Source organism: Arachis hypogaea, chromosome 3 (assembly GCF_003086295.3).
Source record: "Arachis hypogaea cultivar Tifrunner chromosome 3, arahy.Tifrunner.gnm2.J5K5, whole genome shotgun sequence".
In the NCBI taxonomy this organism is placed as follows: domain Eukaryota; kingdom Viridiplantae; phylum Streptophyta; class Magnoliopsida; order Fabales; family Fabaceae; genus Arachis; species Arachis hypogaea.
The window spans coordinates 23,527,110-23,552,612 of NC_092038.1; the positions used below are offsets into that span (position 1 = coordinate 23,527,110).

General features: G+C 31.9%; 1 protein-coding gene, 1 long non-coding RNA gene and 1 pseudogene across 3 annotated transcripts; 1 reads left to right on the plus strand and 2 right to left on the minus strand.

Moving 5' to 3' along the window:
- Nucleotides 1-1,097: 1,097 nt before the first annotated feature.
- On the minus strand, nucleotides 1,098-3,566 carry LOC112774789 (vacuolar protein sorting-associated protein 25-like; annotated as a pseudogene).
- A 143-nt stretch (nucleotides 3,567-3,709) lies between these two features.
- LOC140173128 (uncharacterized) lies at nucleotides 3,710-4,294 on the minus strand. Its single transcript, XR_011879633.1, has 3 exons — nucleotides 4,158-4,294; nucleotides 4,024-4,090; nucleotides 3,710-3,903 (listed from the first exon to the last, which is right to left on the minus strand). It is a non-coding gene; the product is annotated as an uncharacterized lncRNA (long non-coding RNA).
- Nucleotides 4,295-21,000: 16,706 nt separating this feature from the next.
- On the plus strand, nucleotides 21,001-24,113 carry LOC112789887 (transmembrane 9 superfamily member 12). Of its 2 annotated transcripts, none has more exons than XM_025832002.3 (2): nucleotides 21,001-21,177; nucleotides 21,742-24,113. In XM_025832002.3, exon 2 carries the CDS (start codon nucleotides 21,802-21,804, stop codon nucleotides 23,776-23,778), a length of 1,977 nt encoding a protein of 658 aa, XP_025687787.1. In that variant the 5' UTR covers nucleotides 21,001-21,177; nucleotides 21,742-21,801; the 3' UTR covers nucleotides 23,779-24,113. The 2 variants fall into 2 exon arrangements, with proteins under 2 accessions (XP_025687787.1, XP_025687788.1); XM_025832003.3 differs by having other exon boundaries at nucleotides 21,008-21,128.
- The last annotated feature ends 1,390 nt before the right edge of the window (nucleotides 24,114-25,503 follow it).

Consider the following 25,503-nt stretch of genomic DNA (forward strand, 5'->3'; position numbering starts at 1 on the left):
CACTCAAATTCGCACTCAATCTAACAATTTTGTTCTTTTTATAATGCTTCAATTATACTTTTTAAATCAGAAAAATATAATACGTCTTCTATATACTGTGAATACGCCCCCTAATGTCAATACCCCTATATATTCACAATACGTTTCCTGCATATTTTTAACTATATATAATAATATTATTTTTGTTTATATTTAATATTTTATTCTCTTGTATCTAGCTATTTTTTATATTGTCTATTTTACTTGGGATTTGTCTCTCTTTATTATCATTATGATTATTATTATGGTTATCTCTATTTTACTTTATCGGTCTAGTGTAGTCTATTACGCTTTAATTTTTTTGTCTATTTTTTTATATTATTTATTTTTATTTTAATTTATTAATACTATATGTATAAAGGTACAATTATTATTATTATTATTATTATTATTATTATTATTATTATTATTATTATTATTATTATTATTATTACTGAAGTTACGTAATTATCATCATCATCATCAGTGTTGATGTTCACAATTAGAAAATGGCTTAATACAGACAGATTTGGTATATATTACAGATGAATTTTTGATTACCGACGAAATTATCGATGGATTTTGTCCCTCTGTAAAAGTCTCGTCGGAAATTATTTACCGACTGATTTTTTTCTGTCGGAAAATTACCGACAGATTTTTACCAGTTACCGACGGATTTTTCCTCTATAAATTCTCCATCCATTTCCTGAAGCCAACAAACTTTCAGACAGATTTTCCGTCTGTAATTACAGACAGATTTTCTGACGGATTTTTCATCTGTAATTATAGACGGATTTTCCGACAGATTTTTCGTCTGTAATTTAAACCTTGGAAAATCATCTCACACTCTTATTACAGACAGAAAATCCGTCTGTAAATCCGTCAATAAGCTAAAATAGATTTTTTTTTATTTTTTCAATTACAAAATAAACTTGTTTTCATACAAAATAAATATAAATTTAATACAAATTTTTATCTAATTTGTATTTGAATATTTATAATATTACAAAAAATAAACAAATTCATCGTATTATAAAATTAAAAGAAAATTATTATAAAACAAGCAAGTCAATATAATTCAAAACATAATGAAAGTGTATTATCAACTATAATCCTTAGTATATTGTTCAACCATACTAAATTTTACACAATTTTACATACATTACAGAAAGATTAACTGAATTCTTTCTCAAAAAATGGACATGAATCAACTTCCATCAACCATATGTGCATGAATTCTTCTTGAACTTGATAGGTTTGATTCAGAAGAGTTGATCACCAAAGGGAAAGTAATTTCCTTATGGTGCTTTGTTTGACAAGCCAGAGCCTTCAGCAGCAAAATAAAAAATAAGCATTGAGAAGAATTCTGCAAATGCTGCTCTAATTGCATCAGGCTGAGCAGCCTCTCCAGGAGACCCAATTGCAATTCTTTGGACTGCCATCAATTCACGTGGGAACAACGAAGGATCCACATCCTCTTCTGCCCAACTGTGGCACAGAATGAGAATAATGTTAATACAATGATTGAAGTTTTACACTAGGAAAGAGCTATATATATATATATATATATATATATATATATATATATATATATATATATATATATATATAGAGAGAGAGAGAGAGAGAGAGAGAGAGAAATAAATACCATCAACAATAACAAGAACTCCCCCATTAACTGCAGTTAGGTGAAATTCTTATCAACATCACCTTGGAGAACCCATCAAAACTTAACGTCTTGCAAAAAAATATTTACGTATAATTAATATGTACATATATGAATCACTAGAGCATCAAGTGCAAGCTTTTTGTAAGCCCTTTCAATTATTTTCTCTTCAATTGTATACTATGGATTTTCATTGTACAAGATATTAAGACCAACCAAAAGTATAAATTTAGTGCTTCAAATTGGTTGTTGTGCCAGAGTTGAATATATATCTTGTCAGATATTTATAGAAACTTTGTGCCAATACAAGTGAGATATCGCACTTACTAGATATACAGGCTTTTAGTTTATAATGACTAATGCTGACAATGGCATTCATTCTAGATTAATATCAATAGGTTTTATCTTGATATTGTAATAATTTTATAAGTTGCATCATAGACAGCATGTGTTGCAATTTTTTTAAAATTAGATATATCCAGTTAGGTGCCTTACATGTATGCTGCCTATATAGAAAAGCATAGATAAAAGTGAACATAGTAATAATGCACAACAATTACAAACCTCCGTGCAAATCAGAAAACTTGTACTTATTTCTTCTGTCCAATCCTATGAGCACGATCCTGAGCTTTAACTATTGGTTCTCCAATAGCATCTACTAATGCCTGGTTCTTGCTCACTTGCTCCATGGTCTTGCTGCAAATTTCACAGTTAATCAGTTTGGAAGCTACTAAGGTGGGACAGAATTTCAATTTAGAAATGTTAAAAAGTTAAACTCCTATCACAATTAATATAAGGTCCCACAAAATGTAATTCAAGAAACTTTCTCTCTACCATCTAAAGATAAAAGCAACGACAAAATTATTGAAAAGACAGACTACAATTATCAACTCCAAAAGCTATACCATCCCATGCATCAAGACATGATAAGATGATAACACAAGTATTAAGAACTAACCAATAACTGTCAAACTTGTCCCATCCCAAATTACAAGATAGTGAAGAATAGGATCTATAAGCATCAACAAATTACCTGTTCCTTGAGATTCAGTCCCAAACCTTATTTCTTCCATCGTCACAACACCATCTTCCAGCCCATTATCTCTTGCCTAATCAATATTAAAGTGAATTCAAACACAATGCAAACACAGAAACTAGAATGTTGTGGTTATCAAAATAGAAATGGAAACCTACAAATTGTACTAAAATTTCTGCCCACTCTTGAATCTGATTCCAGAGAATAAGACATTTCCTATGTCCTTTATCCATCCACTCAGCACGTCCTGTCAGATTAGAATACCACTTTAACAATTTTCTCAGAACTAGTCACAACTCACAAGAACAATAAATTCACTGACATGAACCATACCATCAGCTACTAAGGCTAAAAGAAATGCTTCTCTAGCTTCATAAGTAAGAGACCCTGCACTATCAGAAACCAGGAAACAATCATATGACATAAATGTGGAAATAAAATGCAGGAAAAAAAAGAAATATGGGAACATTTAAGACCTGTCAATTCAATAATAATAATAATAATGAAATTTGCAAGTAAGCAAGAATTTTTTGAACTTACTTCCAATTACAGGATTTGAAAACAGAGGAAATTCTTCTTCAAGCCCAATTACAAATACCTTTGTGTTCTACAATAATCTAGAATAAGATCCTTCCACATTTGTACCTGCTTCTCTCTAGTGTCTCTTATTGGCTGCAAACTAAAAATCAGAAACCAAGTTGTATGCAAACCAACCACAAATTTATGAATGTGTCATTATAAATTTACATTTAATAATAAACAATATGCAATGAATTTTACAAACAAAAGAGAAAAGAATGATTCTGAATAACCATAGTCATGTAGAACCTGATAAAACATTCTCATTACATGTAAATCAATTTTAAAATATAGTTCTTAATCATGCTGTCCAAATGGATTCAACGATTCAGTTGAGATCACAGTAGCCACTAGCCACTGTTAACTTTAAACACACAATACCACGTTATAGACAAATAGTTTAAAATTACCTGCTACAGCCATGATAGATGCCGAGACCTCCAGCCCTAGTAGATAACAAGAAGACAAATTTCTCACTTCCTGGTTTGTTGAAAGCTTCAATGGAAGCATCACGATCTTCTCCACGGGTGTTTCCATCTATACGACAATATTGATATCCCTGAAACATTAAATAATCTTCAAGTATGTCCAGCAGCCTAGTCATCTGTAGAAGGGCCACAAATGAGCAAGGATGGGAAGCAAGACATTAGATTGCATAAATATAAGACCTTCAAAGACAATCAGTGACAACAAAGTGACAAACCCGTTTTTATAGAAAACTAACCTGTGAAAATATCAGGACCCAGGAATCACGCTCTTTTAATTTAGAAAATCCAATAGAACCATTTTACCTACAAAAGAAATATTTGACAATGTCAAGTCATTAAATGATCAGTCTACAAAGAACTTCCATTTCACCTGATATTTGGAACCATTCATCAAAAGTTTCAGCAGAGCTAAAAATTTCAGGCAGAAGAAAATTGAGAAGGGCCCAGAGTTTATGAAGATTGTTCTGCAATCACAAAATAAGAAACCACAGTAAATATCCAATAATTATATATCTGTTCATGGAAATGATAGTGTGAAAAACTGAGTTCTTGTATTTATAACCTCTAAACCATAATTATATATCTGTCAGAGTTTGAGTATAAGCATAAGCACATACATAACTAGGCTAATAAACCATAATTCTATTATTATATATTATGAAGCATAAGCACTTACACATTTTATCTTTTATTTTACATTATAGGAGATCCTTATAGGAGAAGACAGGAACCCCAAAGTATACACTGCAACTCAGATCTAATGAGTGGCTGCATATCAAGGAAGACCTCCACTGCAAAATGAGGGAAATATTTTTCAATCACACTAACAAATAAATCCTGGATAAAACTCAGACCTAAAACTAAACCAGCCATGGGATGCAGATGGTCCAAAAACCTTGTTGAAGTTAAAGGATTTGCGTCCCTTCCCATTGATGATTGGATTTTTGACGGCTTAGAATTTCACAAATGAATTCTCGTTGCAAGTATAGTTTCTAAACTAATCACTAATCCTTTCATACAAAAAGTTGTTTGTCACTAGTACAAACCCCTAAAATTTATAAACCGAAGTATTGGACCTCAGGTCGTTCTCCCTAGGAATTACAATAAAGTGTCTTGTTATTGGTTGTGAGTTATTTTGGGGTTTTGATATGAAGCATGAAAGATAAATGGCAAGAAAGTAAACTAAGGCCTAAAAAGGGTCTTGGCAAGGGTTGGTGGTCAAGGATCTCTATCCTAATCACTAACCACAATATGAGAATTGACAAGGATTAATCTCATTAAATCATCCTCTAACTAGTAGTAAAGGAAAGTCAAATGAGCTATATCAATCCTAGTCCATAAGTCCTAACTCTCCACTAATTCAATTAGTGAGAACTAGAGTCAATGGATCCCAATCATCAATTACTTGGACATTAGTAACTCAAGAGTTCCTAAGTTACCTTTCCAAGCCAAGAACATAAAACTCTACTCTAAAATTCAACCAAGCATTTCATCAAACACTTAGAAGGCATAAAAGGAAAGCATAGTAAATTGATAACAAGAATAGAATCTAACAACAATTATTGAAATGAATTAACAACAACAATCAAAAGAAACACATTTATTATGAATTACCTTGATTGAATTGAAAGAGAGTAGAAGAAACAAAAGTAGATCTAAAACAAAACACAACAACAACATAAAGGAAATTACAACAAAAGAATGGAAGGAGAATGAATGTAACAACAAGGAATTGAGAAGATAGAAGTAGAAGAAGATGTATTAAAATCTAGATCTAAGAACTAAACCTAATCCTAATCCTAATCCTAGAGAGAAGTAAGAGCTTCTCTCTCTAGAAACTACTTCTAAAACTAAACTATGACTAATGGTAACTAACTTGTGTTTCCCTCTTCATTCCTTGGGTTAAATAGCATCAGAAATGAGTTGGATTGGGCCCACAAGGCTTTAGAATTCACTGGCCACGTTTTGCTTTAAGTGAACCAAGTGGCAGCAACGGCGCGTGCGCGTACTATGCATGTGCGCGCCACCATACATGTAGCAACTATGACAAATCTTATATCGTTTCGAAGCCCCAGATGTTAGCTTTCTAACCCAACTGAAACCGCATCATTTGGACCTCTGTAGCTCAAGTTATGGTCATTTAAGTGCGAAGAGGTCGGCTTGACAGCTTTCCGGTTCTTTCATTTCTTCATGAGTTCTCCAACTTTTCATGCTTTCTTTCTTCATTCCCTTGATCCAATCTTTGCCTCCTAAACCTTAAATCACTTAACAAACATATCAAGGCATATAATGGAATCAATGTGAATTAGATTTAGCTATTTTAAGACCTAAAAAGCATGTTTTCACTCTTAAGCACAATTAAAGGAGAATATACAAAACCATGCTATTTTATTGAATAAATGTGGGTAAAAGGTTATAAAATCCCCTAAAATAAATACAAGATAAACCCTACAAATTGGGTTTATCACCCATTCTTTGAAGGAATATGCAAATGGTCCAAAAAGCTTGCAATCTGATGCTCGAACTCTTCTACAACCTTGCTTAAAATAGATTCAACCAACTGTTCCATGAAGAGAAAAATATTACTTAGAAGCTTGTAGGCTCAAACGCACTCTCGATAGTACTGAAGCTGTGGACGACTAGTGATTAGACTATGCTCCAACTCACTTCGAGCCTTCTCAGATTAAAAAACAAATAGATGCTGCAGCCCTTAAATGTTTTGTAATACATCAACTTTATCATTTGTACATTAACTCCCCTTACCAAAAACCTATATTTTTTAACCATGATTAATCACATTCCCTTCAACTATAGACATATTAAAGTCACACTGAAGACACCAGCATGATGTTGCATACAGCAGGTCTAAATCTCGAAGTTAGTAGCACAACAAAGAATAAAATCAAATGTAGCAGAAACCCACCATCATAAAATGTATAGTCTTTGATCAATTAAGCAATCAAGAACTGTCATTGAGTTGAGGAAGAGAAGAGGCTTCAATTCACAACAATTATATGAACATGAAAATGCAGTGTCTGAAGAGAAAACAACATAAATGAATCAATTAAATAAATAAAAAAGAAAACAGTAAGAATTGAAGTAGAAGATGATGATGGAGAAAGAAGAATACCTCTTCCCTATGTGTTGCTCTCTCAACAGCATCAAGGTTCCTTCTTGAAGAAGCATTTTTCCTTGCCACCACACAATCCACAGAAGCAGAAGCATGATCTGATGTGAGTCCAATTCCAGGGCCACACCATACATCCTGAAAAGAAGAAGATTTTCTGTTTAATTTAAGTAAAATCTAGGCTTTAATAATGTAAGTCCTGGGACCAGAATGGCTAGATGGTTGAAGAGTTTTTTTAGAAAACTGTAACATAATAAGAGGCATAATAGTAGTCATGAACCTTCTCTATTAAAATTTTAAACTCTTAAGTAAAAGGCACGTGAATGTTTATATATTGATTACTAACTCCTCCAATCCTCTTACCATTGCTTCAGAGCTTACAGAAGATAAGAATTAAAGGGTTAAAAATTGATTATGTCTTCAAGACTTGGGAGAGACAAAGAGGGTCAGCTTTACCTGGGAACTAATATAATTCAGTAAACCCTGATGAACAAGCTGCAAAATACATAAGCCAACAACATAGAAACCAATACAGATTAAATATTGAACTAAACCTTATTTACCAAAATAACAATTCTGAAACATAAAATAGAACTCCATAAGGGTTATGCAATTGAAATATTAACCTGAGTATTTTGACCCGCTAGACCAACTTGATCTCATCTAATAGATCCATCGCCAGTTCTAGCAGATCCTGAGTATTCCTTCTATATCAATCAAATCGAATCGATGCAACAGACGCAGTCAAGTCACCAAGAGAACCCCACTACTTAGCCACCCTTTTATATATTACATTGGAAGTCTGAACCCTCTCCAACATACATATTATGCACTGTCATGCTTTGCAACATTCACAATCTCAATTACTATCAACATAATATCATAATTAGCATATAATTAGAGACATGAAACCCTAACCTTGAGTAGAGGCGTTATAGATCCATCGTTAAGAGTGAAGATATCGGAAATTTAGAAGCAAATTTAGAAGCATAATGTCAACAAGATCTTGAGATATAACACTGAATAACAAGCAAATGATTATCAAATAATGAAAGTTGTAAATAATTATCAAACAAATAGCTCAAATTGAATTACAAATTACTTGAACAGAGCAGAACAAAACAGATTCAACGTTCGTCCAAGCAAATGATTCAAACGAAAGCTTCAATTATAGAAAAATTCATTAAAATCAGAGTAAACCCACATATTCAATGAAGCACAAAAGTAGAGTATGATAAACCTAAAACTGGCACAAAAAAATTGAGCCCTAAGGTTTATCACGAAGAATAGAATCACAAAATCAGGATTTATATACCTAAAATTTGAGATGGTTACAAGAAGAAGTGAGAGAGCGAGTTGAGATTAGATGAAAGAGGCGCCAGAGGGAGTAGATGCGATGAGAGCGTCGGCAGAGAGAGCTCTGCGACGATGGGAGTAGACGCGACAAGAGCGGTGGCGGGGGATCTCGTAGGACGCAAGGGATGACAGAGAGAGATTATGCGACGCAAGCGGCGGCGGCAGCGGCAACGGCCACGGCGGAAGAAGCAGAAGTAGCAGCCACAGAGAGAAGAAGTAACTCGTGCCAGGGAGAGAGGAAGAAGCTCGTGTTTGATTTGTGAATGGAGCTGGAAACACAGTTTGAATGGGGGCTGCCACGGAGAGAGAGAGAGGGGAGGTATAGGTTAGGTCTAAAGTAAAAATTTCAGACGAAAAATTTTAAATTACATACGGATTTTTCGTCTGTAATAATTTAATAAAATGCAGCGTTTTGTTTATTTAATTACAGACGGATTTTCCATCTGTAACCATTTTCTACAAAAAAAATTAATTTTACCGACAGAATTATCGACGGATTATGTTTTCCGTCTGTAATTTATGCTAATTCATTTTTTTTTGTTTTTCGACAAAAAAATTCTTCTGAAATTTCGTCTGTATTTTCGTGGGATAAAATCCATTAAAAATATCCGTCTGTAATAACTAGTTTTCTAGTAGTGGTTATTACTTACTATTATTATTAGTTGATAGCCTATGCAGTTACACAGTATCTAATAGTTTTTTTTGTTATATTATTTTTGTTATATAAAAAATTATAAATTACAGTTGATGTATAATGGTGCATACAATGTCAACAGGTTATTCGTACCAACAAAAGAGATATTAAATATAAAATAATTAAAATATTAAATTAAAGATAACGTATATTTTGAATAAAAATTACAAGTTAAATTATATTAACAGTAAACTCTTATATTATTCAACTTTTTAAAATTTTTATATATTTATGTCTACATTAAAATGATTTTATTTTATAAAATAACCCTTTAATATGTAACTAAATATATCATTTTCGATTTGTTTTTAAATACTAATTGATTTTTTTATGAATAATACGTAATAAATTGAATAATCATTAAAGTGATTATTCTTGAGTTTAATATTGTGAATCATTTACACCAAATGAAATTTTAATATAATATAAGAAGGAAAAAAGAATAAAATAATATTAATAAAACTTTAATATACTAATTCATACCGAAGACTTGTTTTGTCTTACTGATATATATATATATATATATATATATATATATATATATATATATATATATATATATATATATATATATAAAATAATTTTTATAACGAATAAAATATATAAATTATAACAGTCATAATATCCTAACTCTAAATAGAACAATATTAATAATCTGTATATAATAGAAAATAAATAGATGAGGATACATCATAAGTATCTAAATAATAAAATATAACATAAATTAAACATTATTCAATTTCATTTGTCATCATCGTTGTCTTCATTTATGTCAAATTCAACAACATGACGTGATTCAGTGCAACGAATAAAAGCTTCTTCTAAATTTTATCTCGTAGATATTGGTATATGCTGATATATCATAATCAAAGCTTCATATGAAACAAGATTTTGTTCAGAAAATACAATACCCTGTTTTACATTAATAACAACTGAAATAAATATTAATTAACTATATTTTACAATAAACAATAGAATAATATTTAATTTTATATTATTCAATAATTAAGACACGATACTTTTAAGACTGAAAACATTTTGATAAGAATGTTTAATTTGGATAAGAATATTTACTGTGAGGGATGACACGAATAAAAGTTCTGACAAGACTGTTTTAAAAAATAGATCTGCTACACATCTAAAATTTATTGTCATCAAAGTCCAACCAAGCAGGTCCAACACCAACAAAAATCACTCTCATTAAAAAAACGTGTATACGCGCTCAAAATCCTCAATGTTATTCTTCGCGCGCTAATATGAAAACCGTTCTTCTTCATCTTCGCACACGTAGGTTCTTCTTCCCTCATCTTTCTCCTACTCCTCATCCTCCTCCTCCTTCTTCTTCTCTTTTGTTATCGTCATCACCAACAACACCAACATTTTGCTAACATCTTTATTGGTTCTGATTTTCTCTAGTGCCATCATTAAATAATTTCGCTTCATTTTTTAGTTTATTTCGGTTCATTTGTATATTAATTGAGGTTCACTTAATGTTATTGATAAGTATTGACCAAATTTTTTATTCCTTAAGTAATTTCGGTTCATTCCTTAGTTTAATTAAGGTTCAATTGGATCCAAAAATAAATCTAATGTATTTTTGTTGATGATTGAGTTTTTTTGCCTGCTTGTTCAAATCTAAACTAATTTCGGTTCATTAATTTGTGTGTTAATTGAGGTTCACTTGATGCTGCTAATAAGTATTGACCAAATTTTTTATTCCTTAAATAATTTTGATTCATTTCTTAGTTTAATTGAGGTTCATTTAGGTCCAAAAATAAATTTAATGTGTTTTTGTTAATGATTGAGTCTTTTTTTTAGCAAAGAAGAATGAAATTATTTATTATCACTTTATTCAATTGTATTACATTTCATTCCATTCCATTCAATTTATCTTGAAAGCCATTCCAACCATTGGGACAAATTATTCATCGACAATACACCTGGACTGCAAATGAACCGAAAATATTATTATAAAAACACTATTGTGTAATAACAAATCAACTGAAAATTGTGCATTCTATAAACTTAGAAACTTTTGCATTCTATTCAAATTCAAATTCATAAACAACACTAATTTTAGCAAAGAATGATGAAATTATGTATTATCGCTTTATTCAATTGCATTAGATTTCATTCTATTTCATTCAATTCAAAATTGTTGAAGATGACGATAACGAAAGAAGAAGGAGGAGGAGGAGGAGGAGGGAAGAAAAACCTGAGTGAATTTAGAAGAAGACGTCAGGAGCGTGGAAAAAACGTGTGCGCGTGTATGTAAATGACTTGGTTGGACTTAGTTGCTAATATAACTTGGATGCAAAACATTATTGTTTAAAAAATAAAAATTTGCATTGCATATAAAAGATATAAATCATATTAAAAAGTAGATGAAGGAACAAACATTGGAAAATGAAACAAAAGCATCGCCAACAGCAAAAAGCACGATTACATAGTAACGAAACAAATGATCATAAGCAAAAAGAAATAAAAAGTCAATGAGGACTATTTTGATGGAGAAAAATATAAGAAAATTGATAGCATAAAACTTACCAAAGCAACATGTGCATGATTCTCAGCAATTTTCATAAACCTAATGAACGAAGGTTTACCACAGTCTATATACATTGAATAACAATAGCAGGTTGGCTAACAGAATTAATCAATGCTGATTGCATTTTCATGAACAAGTTTCCAAATAAATTGCAATCAACGTGAAAACTACAACAACAGTTAAATTAATATAGAATAAGATCATCAATATAAAACATTCCTACTTTCCCTGAGATCATCATCATCATCATCATCATATATATATATATATATATATATATATATATATATATATATATATATCATAAACATATGTATATAATGGAACATATTAGTGAAATGATCTCACCCATTTGAATATAACTGTATAACTACTAAATTGATCTTGTTCCTATAGTCATGTTCAATATTGGGATATTCACGAACACTTATCAATAGACTAATCAGATCTAACACATTGAAAAAAATTTACACATTCTTTAATGAATATAATTTGTCTATGGAAAGACACAATTAATAATTGACAAATATAATCTGTAACAAAGTAACATTATTGTTCCAGACAATGTCATATAAAAAAAAACACAAATAACCAACCTATTAAATTATTCGAATCTTCCTTAGTTTGGATTACATGTTCAATCGTTGAAAATTTGAGACCAGAGACCAGAGACCAGCTGAACCTCCGTAGTAGATTGAAATAGGATTTTATAGCAATATTTTGTAACTAGAACCAATATTTGGTATCACAATAAATTTAGATATCAAGTAAATATGTCTTTCTCTCAGAATATCTTGAAAACGATGAATCAAATCCCCCCTAATGTTACATTGAATTTTGTTTTGCTACAAAAACAAGTATAATAAAAACAAAACTCATCAATGAATAAAACAATAACAAAAAAACAAAGTTGTAAAACCAACAAAATGAAACTCTGACACCACATATCCATTAATAAACTAAAAACTTGCAGGGACGACAACAAATAAAATAAGAAAAATATAACAGGTCGTTTATGTTATGAAATAAATAAATAACAAGATATTTGAAATGGAAGTATAAATCAAAGATATTAATTTGTTGAGAATACAAAATATATTGTCAAAGAGAAAAGAACATAGTCACATCTTTCATTGAAGTAAGAAAATAACCAAATTAGGAAGCACAAGATTTTGATAACACAAAGAACATAATATATTGAAAAAGAAACAATTATCAATGTAACATAGAAAAAACTCGGGAAAAAAGATGATTTATTTATAATATCCAATCAACTCATCCATAAGTAATATCTGCAGAAATAAAGGTTCTTCTGTATTTTTTAGGGGGTTGTACAAAACCCATGATGATCACTTGGACCATGATTTTCTTAAACTCTAACCAAGGGTTTATGTTACCAAGAAACAATTTGCTATTTGATGGAAGTAAAGTAAATGTGTTGCTTTCCTCCATTACAAAACAGATGAACGAAAATGATCCCAGAAATAGGAAAATGGAAGAAAGAAATAGAAATATAGATAAATATAAGATTCAAGGTTGAAAAAATGAACAGACATAATATATGAAAATAGACAAATATGTTAAATAGGATTGTAGAGTGAAATCCTAACACAACTGAGATGTTGAAACAGATTACAAACCACCACATGTAATTGAATCAAATCAATCAATCAATCAATCACATAAACCCTTACTTTCATATTCATAAAAGCAATAATAAAAATAAAGAATAAGATGATATCTGAAAAAAAAATTAGAGAATTGACATGACTACTCTTGCATGATGTAGTCGGTAATATCATAGTAGGTAATCTTGGTTCGAGCAGAATTTTTTCGAAAAAGTATAGTCTCGTCATGAACAAGAATACTAATAGTTTCAATTGCAAGCCAAAAACACCTTCAATCCATGTATGTATCTATGAAGATAGATATAGGATGAAAAAGACTTAATCTAAAAGACAATTAGAACTTTTGAGTAAGTTTGGTTTAGCACTCACTTTTTTTATTACACTATTAATTAAATAAATTTGTTTTCATTTGTCAATTTTATCTTTTATTCTTTATATAATGAATTTTATTGTTTTTTTTATAATTTTGTTCACTAGTACTCTCATGTATATTATTTTTTGTTATGGAGTTTTTATTATGTCTTGTTTATATGAATTTTTTACTGTTGTTATTTTTTTGGTATAGAATTTTTATTTTTTTTACTTTGTATTATGATTGTACTAATGCTATTAGAAAATACCAAATTAAATTAAAAAAACTAATATAAAAATAATATTAGAAGCACAAGTAATAAGAAATTATAACTTAAAAAGTTGTAAGAGTATTAGAAAAATAATTTTAGAATTATTAAAATATCTAAAATAAAATAATAAAATAATATAAAATAATAATTTAAATATATATTTTTTAATAATATTTTATTTAAAAGTAATTTTAAATAATATAATACAAATAACATTTAGTTTATAATAAATTTTGTATAAAAGTTACCAAATATAAACTACATTAGTACCAATTTATTTTTAATCAAAATCAAATTTATAAAATTAATTTTATGCAAATGATCATTTATAAACGTCAATCCAAACACATATTTTATAGTTATGAAACAATACCTATTAGAAATTAAGATCAAATGTATTTTGAAACAAAAAATAATACATGACAATATATATCCAAAAGTTTATACTTCAGTCAAAATTATGTTATAATGAAAAATAGAGGAACCTGTGATATTGTGCCTCTAATTGATGAAATAAATAACTTTGGTACATAATATGATAAAATATGCACATGGTTATTTATGCCACATAAATAAAAACAAAATTTAATATAAAGGAAATAGAGACCATAAAATTAATAATAATTATTTTTTACTTAAATATTGTATCGTAATATATAAAACTTATCAGATATCATGAGTAAAAGTTTTATAACATGTGAATTTAAGCTACATTAGATGATAACAAGAAAATTGATTTAATTAGTATTAAGGTCTTCCATATCATCATGAGGAACCACACTTGGAACATTAGAACTTGAATCATCTTCATTATCTTTATCGAGTATATGCATCTGTAGGTGAAAAAAAGAAAACAGAATTAAGAGAATAGTCTCACGAATTGTGAAGAAACGCAAGCAATAAAATTTAATATTTAATATGCAAAATAGCAATAGATTGTAATATGATGAATAAAGAATTAAAAAAAGAATAAAAATAAGGTCAAAAAAAGTTTAGCGAAATTCACAAAATATACAATACTTATTGATCTAGAAGGAACAAATATAAAAAAAATTGAATCACCATATGAATTTGAGTACTAATATAAATACTGCACATGATAAAAATCTAAAAGTAATCTTACAGAGATACACTTTTAAAATCTTTGTACCATAAACAGATCGTGCACAACAGACAGAATCTTCAGCTGAGACTAAATTACATATACTAGTTCAGTATAATGACCTCTAGAATAAGAATTATTTTGACAAATAATACCAGCGACACTTGAAGGTAAGCGGCACTGTGCTTTACTGATTTCTGTCGAGTATTACTCTGTTTCACTTTCAGGGTTTTGAGGTTAATTTTTTTATTATCCTGCTGCTGTTGTTGAGGGTCTTGTTCTGCTGTTGTTGTTGCTTGTTATGCTGCTGTTGTTGTTAGGTACTTAGGTTGATTAATTTAAGGGTAATTAATTAATTATTTGTAATGCTGCTATTTGGAATTAATTTAGGAGTTATTAGTTAATTTCTTATGTTGCTATTGTTGTTATGCCATTGTAATCTTGTGATTTCTGAATCTATAATTTGTAATTTTGTTATGCTGATGTTTTGTTATTTGTTATGTTGCTATTCTGAATTAATTTATGGGTAATTAATTAAATATTTGTAATGTTGTTGTTTTGAATTAATTTAGGGGTGATTATAATTTATTGATTTCAGTTATGGATGGAAGTAGTAATCAAGAAGCAGTTGCTGATAACAACACATCTGTTAGTAATAAATTGCCTGTCAATCCTCCGAATTTGAATGATGCTGCTAATCCTAATCCTCCTAGTTCAAACAACGGTAAGTCGCAAGGTTCTTCTAATTTACGGGGGAAAACGGATTTAGCTTGGAAATATGTTGCTTTACAAGTAGTGCATGGAAGACCATAATATCAATGTATTTCGTCTACAACTTTTTAACAGAGGTGGAATTCATAGGATAAAGAAACATTTGGCAAAGATTACTGGAGACGTAAAAAAGTGTCCTAAAGTTTTGAATGATGTGGAAAAACTGATGGAAAGCTTACTGAAAGAAATTCATAGCAACAAAAGCAAAAGAAAAGTAAGTTTCAGTGAAAAGGGTAGTGATGAGATAAAGGATGCAATTGATGAAGCAATAGCTCAAGAAGAACAGCAGCGTACTTCGAGTCAGTAAGTGGTTGGAGGCGATCCAAAAAAGAAAGCCAAAGTGATTCCTCCTATTTTTGCACCAAGAACAACTCCAGGTGCTCAACCAAGCCTTAAAAGTGTTTTGCAAAATAAAGAGGCGATACATGATGAGGTTGATACACGGTTTGCAAGGTGGCTTTTGGATTCTAGAATTCCCTTTAATGCAGTGATGTCGCCATTTTTTCAAGATATGCTAGATGGTGTTGCTGCTATTGGACCTGGTTATAAGGGTTCTTCTTATGTAAATTAAGGGTTCACTTGTTGGCTGATCTTAAAAGAGAATGTCAAATGCTAGTTGATAGTTATAGGAGTGCATGGGGAGAAACTGGATGTACCTTTATGGCTGATGGTTGGACAGATCAAAGAAAAAGAGCATTGATTAATTTCTTGGTGTATTGTTCTAGAGGTTTGTGCTTTGTGAAATCTATAGATGCTTCAAGTATGATAAAACATGCTTCAATGTCACTTGTTTTTTGAGATGATTGAATAGATTGGCCCTAATGATATTGTGCATGCTGTCATTGATAATGCAGCTAATTATGTTGTTGTTGGTAGGCTTATTAATAAAAAATATGAGAATATCTATTGGTCACTATACGCTGCTCATTGCCTTATGAAAGATATAATCAATATGGCGCATATTTCTAATCTTGCATCACGTGCTTCAAAGATTAGAGTATTTGTGTATAATCATATGGTTGGAGGAATCTTCTGGGTGCGAGAGGAATTGGAGTCTTTTTGAACAGATTCATACAAAAAGAAGAAATAGGTTGGAGCATGATAGACTGAATGACATTGTTTATATCACTTATAATTTGCGTCTTAAATCTAGGTAATATATGTTTTGTGCAATATCATATTATTTCATATATAATATTTATGATAATAAATGTGTATTAATTTTTCATATATTGTATTTAATTTTTTAGGAAGGAAAAAGAAAAAAGAAAGCAAAAGATACAATATGATCCAATTGATTATAAAAGCATCGATTTAGTTTACTTTTGGGTGACGGAAGAGATTGTAGAGAAAGAACCTGATCTTCCTAGTAATGTGGATGATTTATTGCGTGAGTATTATAGTTTATTTTCTGATGATCTATTAGAATGTTGTTAGTTTTTAATATAATGATAACATGCATTGGTTATTAGGTGATATTGATGTTAATTTATACGGCGGTGGTAGTAATGGTCTTTATGCTGCATCTCTTGATTAATCTGCTCAAGAGGGTGGAAATGAAGGTGAAGATGGCCCCACCGAAGCAAATATGCAACAAGTTCTTGCGGATTTTGATGATTGATAAATCATTAAATCTTCATGATATTTAGATCTTTCTTTTCACTATTTAACTTTTGAGATTATATTTTGATAAGATCATATGGATTTGGTTGATATTTCATGTAATATTTTAAATTTGGAAGATATTTAAAATTTATATTAGACTATAATTATATTTTATGATGTTAATTTATAATTTATTTATTATTTTATTCTAAAACGGTTCTTTCAGTTGAACTACTAGTTAAATTGGTTGGACTAGTGAACCAGTAGCTAGAGCGATTTGATGACCGGTCTGGTTTTCTGAACCTTGATAACAACAGTACAATTAAGAAAAACCAGCTTGTATTCATGGTTGGTAACCCTATAACTACTTACATTTCCCACAACACTAAAGTATGACATTCGATAAACATGACCCTCAGTAATATGCTCCTTAAACCTATTGATTAATTGTTTTTTCACTATGGCCTAAACTTTTGTACCCTAGAAATTAAACAAATGCGAAAGCCACCCAGCAATTATAGGCAGTTGTGTTTGTGTTTGGAAAGTTCGTGGGCGTTGATTGTGCCCATTATTCCCCAAAGGTGGATTAAAAATTGCCACATTTTCTCCAGACCCAACTCTTGGGTTTTGAATGTGACTTTCTATATGTGACGCCAATTCTGTTGAAGTTTGAGCAACTACCATAGAAATATGATCATTCGTAGACGATTCAACATTAGCATTAGAAATTTCGTCTGTCATACGTACAACTTTTCCACTCCTAAGTTGCATAAATTAAATCATTACCAAATCTATTGACACACTAAATTTTCAAACTGTCCATTGGCGCGTGCCAATTTGTTATGCAAATTTTTAGCAAAATTTGGGTTGGTTCGATATCTAATGATCTAGGAGTGAAACCTACTTCTCTTTGTGAGTACCAATTTTGAGTTGTGCACCAAAAATTCTATTTCTTGATCGAAAAGATAAAGGAAAACTTAAAATATAAAAGAATATAAATGACTTGAAATTAAAATTGGTGAAAACGAAATAAATGGCTTTAAATTAAAGAACAATAATAAAATGCCTTCAACAAGGTCGAAGGACTTTAAATTCAAATACAATGCAGAAAACGTTAAAAGAAGAACAAGAAAAATTTTACAAAAAAGAATAAATTTGCAAGAAAGGAAAGATTACAAGGAAACTAAAAGAAATTTAAAAGACACATGGAAGAAATTCTACAGAAAAGAAAACTCTGAGCAAGATAAAAAAGACTCTAAAGATGTGAAATTGTAAGAGTCTTTTTCTAAAAATGAATTCCAACATAATTCCTTTCAGACTTTGTTTATTTATAAGCCTTCTTTACCCAGTCCAATTTCATCACGTGCTTCTCATGCAGGAAAACATAAGCGTAATTGTTCCCACTATATTAATAATAAAATAACCACCTTCAACTGCTTTAAATACTGGCATTTTTCATTGCTTCGATCACAACACCATATATTCAATATGCATCTTCGATCAACTTGCCTTGTTCATTGATGACCTTCTCTCAATGACTTCGAGAATCTTTTCGATAGAGACTCAACAAAAACATTGTAATATGCTCTTTATCAACTTTGAATTATTTTGAACCAACAAGATCTATAACAAAGACTGAGAGTTAATTAATATGAAGCAAACAATTCAACAATATTCGTCTCTATTAGATATGTTTGATTTGTAAAAGTATTCTCTAAATTTTACTTAAAATTTGTTCTTAGAATTTTGTAAAAACTAAAAATCTTATAAAATAAATAATATTAAAAATAAAGTCTTATAAAGGTTAATAGCCAAAGTGATTATAAAAAATCATACACTCAAATTAAATTTTGAAAAAACATAATAACAAATTAAATTATTCTTTATCACTTTAATTATATGTCAGATTTTATGTCATGTATCATTATCTAATTTACAATTGCATTTTTTCAAAACCAATTCAAGTTATATAATATTTTATAAGAGCTTAATTTTAAGTTAAAACTCACATGCAATTATTTTTATGTGAAATTGATAAGAGTAAATTATCAATTTTGTCTTCGAATTATCAGAACGCTGACAAAAATAATCTCCACTTTTATTAATGACAAAAATACACCTACAAAATTGAAGAACACTACAAAAATATTCGCCCGTAAATAAAAATCTATTCCATTAACAGAGTTGGATGAGCTGTCAAACGGATTTTGTTACAGTCTTCTTCTGCTTCTCCTTCATTCTCCCTCCATCCCTCCTCCAAACCTCCCAGAAAGAGCTTAGGCTTCACCTTCTTTACTCTCACTCTGAATCTATGGCTGTTGCGTTCCGATCTTCTCTGTCTCGGACTCTCACACCCCACTCCCCGCTCCTTTTTTCTTCTCCTTTCTCACTTTCACTTCTCTAACACACGAAATAGTTGTTCCTTACCCTCTTCACTCTCGTAGCAGATCTCTCGATCTTTCCTCTCAGATTAGCCATCGTTGTCACTGCTTGCTCGCCGCCCCTCCGTCGTTGTCAGAAATCTCCCAGTTCCTTACCTTCTTCACTCTCGTAGCAGATCTCTCGATCTTTCCTCTCAGATTTGCCATTGTCGTCACTGCTTGCTCGCCACCCCTCCATCGTTGTTAGAAACCTGTCTTGCAGTGCCTTACTTCTCTCTCTTATAGTAAGCTAGCAGCAGACAGTCCCTCTCTCTCTAGCTCCTCTCTGTCATTCTTTCTGTTTGGATTCTATTTTTATTAGAATATTAAAAAAAGCACAATAAAAAATTGTGAAATTTCTGATTATAGATGATTATTACTGATTATAGTTGATTATTGCTGTGGCTAATATGAAGAGGGTGAGGTGTAAGGTCTATTTTATGGGGTTTGGAGGAGGGAGGGAGTCACTGAGATGTTGCTTATTATTGTTGTAGTTGTTTTGGAGAGTGAGTGAGGACGGGAGGAGAGGGCAGCATCACCGCAAGCGTCGTTGTTGAGGAGAGAGAAAAAGAAAGGTGGCGAGAGAGAAGAATCGAAGGAGGAGAAGTGGATGAGCAAGATGACACTAGCAAAGAACAAGACCATTGTCGTACTTGAGGGAGAGAAATTTTAGAAGAAGAGGCGACATCGTATTTGAGGAGAGAAATAGTGAGGAAGATGTTGTAGAAACTTCAGCTAGGAAGATGATATTGTCGTTGTTGCAATTTCGGGGTGATTGAGATATGTTGTTGTGCAGCTTGCAGCGGCTTCTAGGAGGTTTGGGGGAGGGAAGGAGTGACTGAGATGTTTATTTTTGTTGTAGTTGCTTTGGGGAGGGAAAGAGTGAGGAAGAATGAAAAAGAAGTAGAAAAAGGGATGTAATGAAATCCGTTTGACAGCTCAGTCAACTCTATTAATGGAATACATTTTTATTTACGATCGAATATTTTGTAGTATTTTTCAATTTTTTAGGTGTATATTTGTCATTAATAAAAGTAGAGATTATTTTTGTCAGCATTACGATAATTCGAGGAGAAAATTGATAATTTACTCAAGTGATAATTAATAACTATTAAATGATAATTATATTATGTGAGTCTCTGTTTAATTTTAATATGTTCACAATATAAAATATTTTATAATTTTTTTGTATGATTATTACGCAATTAATATTTTATTAATGTGGTGTTAGACGATTAAATATACTATAAAACTGTTTTACACTTTTCAAAATTAAATTCATTTCAAAAACCATTTATTTTTTACTTTTAACTTCCAAATTCCAATTCCATATATATATGTTGTTAGCCGGTGAGTGCTACTGTTCTTTTGTGGTGAGGACTGAGGACGATCCAATCCGCGGATCCAACATAACCCAAATATCGAATAATTTGCTTCTGCTTCATTCCTACCGCCGGAAACCATCTGGTGCGTTGAGTTCAGATCTCTCTCCCTCTTTCCATTACCAAATTCCAGGGTAGGTTTTCCTCTCTTCCTAGCTATGCACCTCTTTCAACCATGAAACGACGCCATATGTAGATCTCATCTTATACTCTTCCATTTGTTTTCTTTTTCTTTTTCTTTTTTTCCATTTCCATTTACTCTTGATTTCTCTGATGTTGGCGTTGGAGCTCATTAATCGGTCTTTCTTTTCGAGGAATTTCGGATTCATGTGGCAGTCGTCCTTTCATTTCGATTTGATTCGAATTCACTTGTTGTGTGTATCTGTGCTAAGTAGTTTTCTTTTAATATTTTGATTTTTAACTTGCAATTTATGCTACTGTTTCCATTCTTTAGTGAACGTTATTCATTTCCTCGTTGGGTTTGATTTTGTTATGGGATGATGTAGAATTCGTAGTTTCCCCCTTTTATTTATTTATTTTTTAAGGAATTGAGATCTCCTTCTTGGTTTTTCTTAATTGATCTGATTTTAATTTTCAAACCGTTGATGATTTGTATGAGTATGTATACGTATATGGACTTTTAATTGCTTTTGGTACGCTTCTGTTGAAATTGCTATGCTTTTCTTTTTTTCTTGTAGATAAGAATCTGGATGCATTATTGTTCGAGTTAGCGTAGACTCATAAAAAAAGTGAAGGGAATGGAGTTGGTAACAAAGCCATTGATGTACTGGGTTTTTATTTCCATCATTGTCTTTGCTGCTCAACTTTGCAATGGTTTCTATCTGCCTGGAAGTTACATGCATACGTATGTAAATGGAGATAATATATATGCCAAGGTGAATTCATTGACCTCTATTGAAACCGAGCTTCCATTCAGCTATTACAGCCTTCCATACTGCAAGCCGCTTGGTGGCATAAAAAAGAGTGCGGAGAATCTCGGAGAGCTCCTTATGGGGGATCAGATTGATAACTCACCCTATCGGTTCCAGATGAATGTTAATGAGTCAATCTATCTCTGTACAACAACCCCGCTGAATGAGCATGAGGTGAAGCTGCTCAAACAAAGAACGCGGGATCTGTACCAAGTGAATATGATCCTTGATAACCTCCCAGTTATGCGATTTGCTGTTCAAAATGGGGTTAAAATCCAGTGGACAGGGTTCCCCGTTGGATATACACCCCCTGGTAGCAATGATGACTACATCATCAACCACCTGAAGTTTACAATTTTGGTTCATGAATATGAAGGAAGCAATGCTGAGATTATAGGGACTGGGGAGGAAGGTTTGGGTGTTATTTCTGAATCCGACAAGAGTAAAGCATCTGGATATCAAATAGTTGGCTTTCAGGTTTCCCCTTGCAGTGTTAAATATGATCCTGAAGTCATGACGTCGCTCCACATGTATGATAATATCACTTCTATAAGCTGCCCAAGTGAACTTGACAAGTATCAAGTAATAAAAGAGCAAGAAAGGATATCATTCACATATGAGGTTGAATTTGTGAAAAGTGATATAAAATGGCCATCGCGTTGGGATGCTTATTTGAAGATGGAAGGTTCCAAAGTTCATTGGTTCTCAATCATGAACTCACTTATGGTCATCTTTTTCCTTGCTGGTATTGTCTTTGTTATTTTCTTGAGGACTGTGCGAAGGGACCTGACAAGGTATGAGGAACTGGATAAAGAGGCACAAGCTCAAATGAATGAGGAGCTCTCGGGATGGAAACTTGTTGTGGGAGATGTTTTCAGGGAGCCTAATTGCTCAAAGCTTCTGTGTGTGATGGTTGGAGATGGAGTTCAAATTCTTGGGATGGGTGGCGTTACCATTGTTTTTGCAGCCCTTGGTTTTATGTCACCAGCCTCCCGTGGTATGTTACTAACAGGAATGATACTCTTATTTCTTATCCTTGGGATTGCTGCCGGTTATGTTAGCGTACGACTCTGGAGCACCATCAAGGGAACCACGGAAGGTTGGAGATCAATTTCCTGGTCCGCAGCTTGTTTCTTTCCTGGAATCGCTTTCATTATTCTTACAGTACTGAATTTTATTCTGTGGGGCAGCAGCAGTACTGGTGCGATTCCCATTTCCTTGTATTTTGAGCTCTTCTTCCTTTGGTTCTGTATTTCGGTACCACTTACCATGATTGGAGGATTTATGGGGACAAGAGCAGAGGCAATTGAATATCCTGTGCGGACTAATCAAATTCCTAGGGAAATTCCTGCCCGTAAATATCCATCTTGGCTTCTTGTTCTCGGTGCCGGAACTCTTCCATTTGGAACCCTCTTTATTGAGCTTTTCTTCATCCTTTCCAGTATTTGGCTTGGGAGGTTCTATTATGTATTTGGTTTCCTGCTCGTTGTTCTACTGCTGCTGATTATTGTTTGTGCGGAAGTATCTGTTGTCCTCACCTATATGCACCTTTGTGTGGAAGATTGGCAGTGGTGGTGGAAGGCATTCTTTGCCTCAGGTTCTGTTTCGCTGTATGTCTTCTTGTATTCAATTAACTATTTGGTTTTTGACCTTCAGAGTTTGAGCGGGCCAGTCTCAGCTACACTTTACCTTGGCTATTCGCTACTCATGGCAGTGGCAATCATGTTGGCCACTGGGACAGTTGGCTTCCTTACATCATTCTACTTCGTGCATTACTTGTTCTCATCCGTAAAGATAGATTGAGGTTCCTGCTGCTATCTCTCATTGACTCAGCGAAAAGATCAGTTGATCGATACTCTGCTGAGTTCATTTTGTAGCTTTGCTTGAATTGCAGAACAGTGAGTAGGCAACTGATGGTAATTGATCGCAATAGGCAATTGTGAATTGTTATATTACATATTGCAATATCTGCAATTTGTTCCCCTTCTCCGTCTCCCAAAGTGATTTGCTCGTTCTAGTATTCAACTAGTGTTGTAGCTCATTTTGTTTTAAGTACTTTAGTTTCATTTGATTAGGAACTTGTAACTTTTCAGACTCTCATTCCATTCCAATACTGAAAAGAAATCATTAGATGGATACTTCCAGATTTCATTGTGATTTTCAGTTCTTTGTGCATTATTTTCTTCTTTTTTGTTCTTCCTTTATATTGATTGTGAACTGTAGTTAAGTTGATTTGAGCAAAGATCTCTCAACTCTTGGTAACCATACTTTACACCTGCAAATCAAGGAAGTAACAATACTCTATACCTGCAAACCAAGGAAAAAGCTGTGTAAGATATTTGTCTTTTCTGTTTCTTTTTCCATGATCTCTATATCTCTTGTATTAAAAAGTTACAATATTTCTACGTATATATACATATACTTTTCTCTAGGCCTATATGGTGAAAAGAATAAGAGTTGATATTTTATAAATTATAATTATAATTATAATAATCTAGTACCCTGTATACTATATCATTGTTCAAAGCGGCTCAAAGCACGAGAGTACGATTGAATTTAGCACCAACATGCTGCAAGAAAAATGAATGAGATAGAGCTGTCTAGGCTGCAACTGGTATACTGTTTTTGGTCACTTTAACTCCCTTCCATTTATTCATTCTTTCTAACTTATGTAAGCAAGGAGAATATAATGTTTTCTGATCCAAGACTTTAGAGCTCCATGAATTATCAGAGATTGAAACAATACTACAAGCATACTTATTTTTAGTATAATCTAGAGTTTGCTTTCTAGCCCGATATTGAAAGATCATATTAAGAGTAACATTTTTGTGAAGATGCAGATCTATTGGCTGGTCTCAGTTAAAAGGATCAGCATGATCTTGGTTTTCTTGTTGCTTTGCTATGCTTGAAGTCATGTAAATTTTAATATCTTCTGTTGTGGCATTGAACAAAAATAAAATTTTGTTGATTGTTAAAGTAGTTGCGAACCCTTACAGTGGTGATATTATATCTGGTGTTTGTATGGTTTTCACCTATGTCTCTTCCCCTCTAAGATTGCAGTCAAGCCATTGAGATTTCTTCATGTACTTGTTGACTTGGTTATCATGAATTTCATCTTACACATCTATATTCTCTGACTCTGTTCGGAACCTACAGGCAATAGTTTCTGCGACAAAGGGCAAACAGTTTGTACTTTTAAGTTGTAAATGTAAATTTATTGTTTTTCTGATTTAGTTGAGTAAAGAAACAAAGGCTCTTTGTGTATACTAGAATTAAAAGGGAAGTGAAGTTTTATTTAAGCAATTCATCTCCTTCACCCCAGTTCAAACGAGATTGCTTTATGATGAGCAAATAGATCCTCCACTTCCTTTCCCTACTTAAAATAGTGCGATTCTTAAACCTTGTTTTAGTTGTGTTTTTGTTCAACACAGGTAGCAATTCACTTCGAGATGTTTAGAAAAGAGTAAACAGACATGACAAAAAAAAAAAAAAAGTAAAATGATTAACGGAGGGATAGGGAATAGAGAA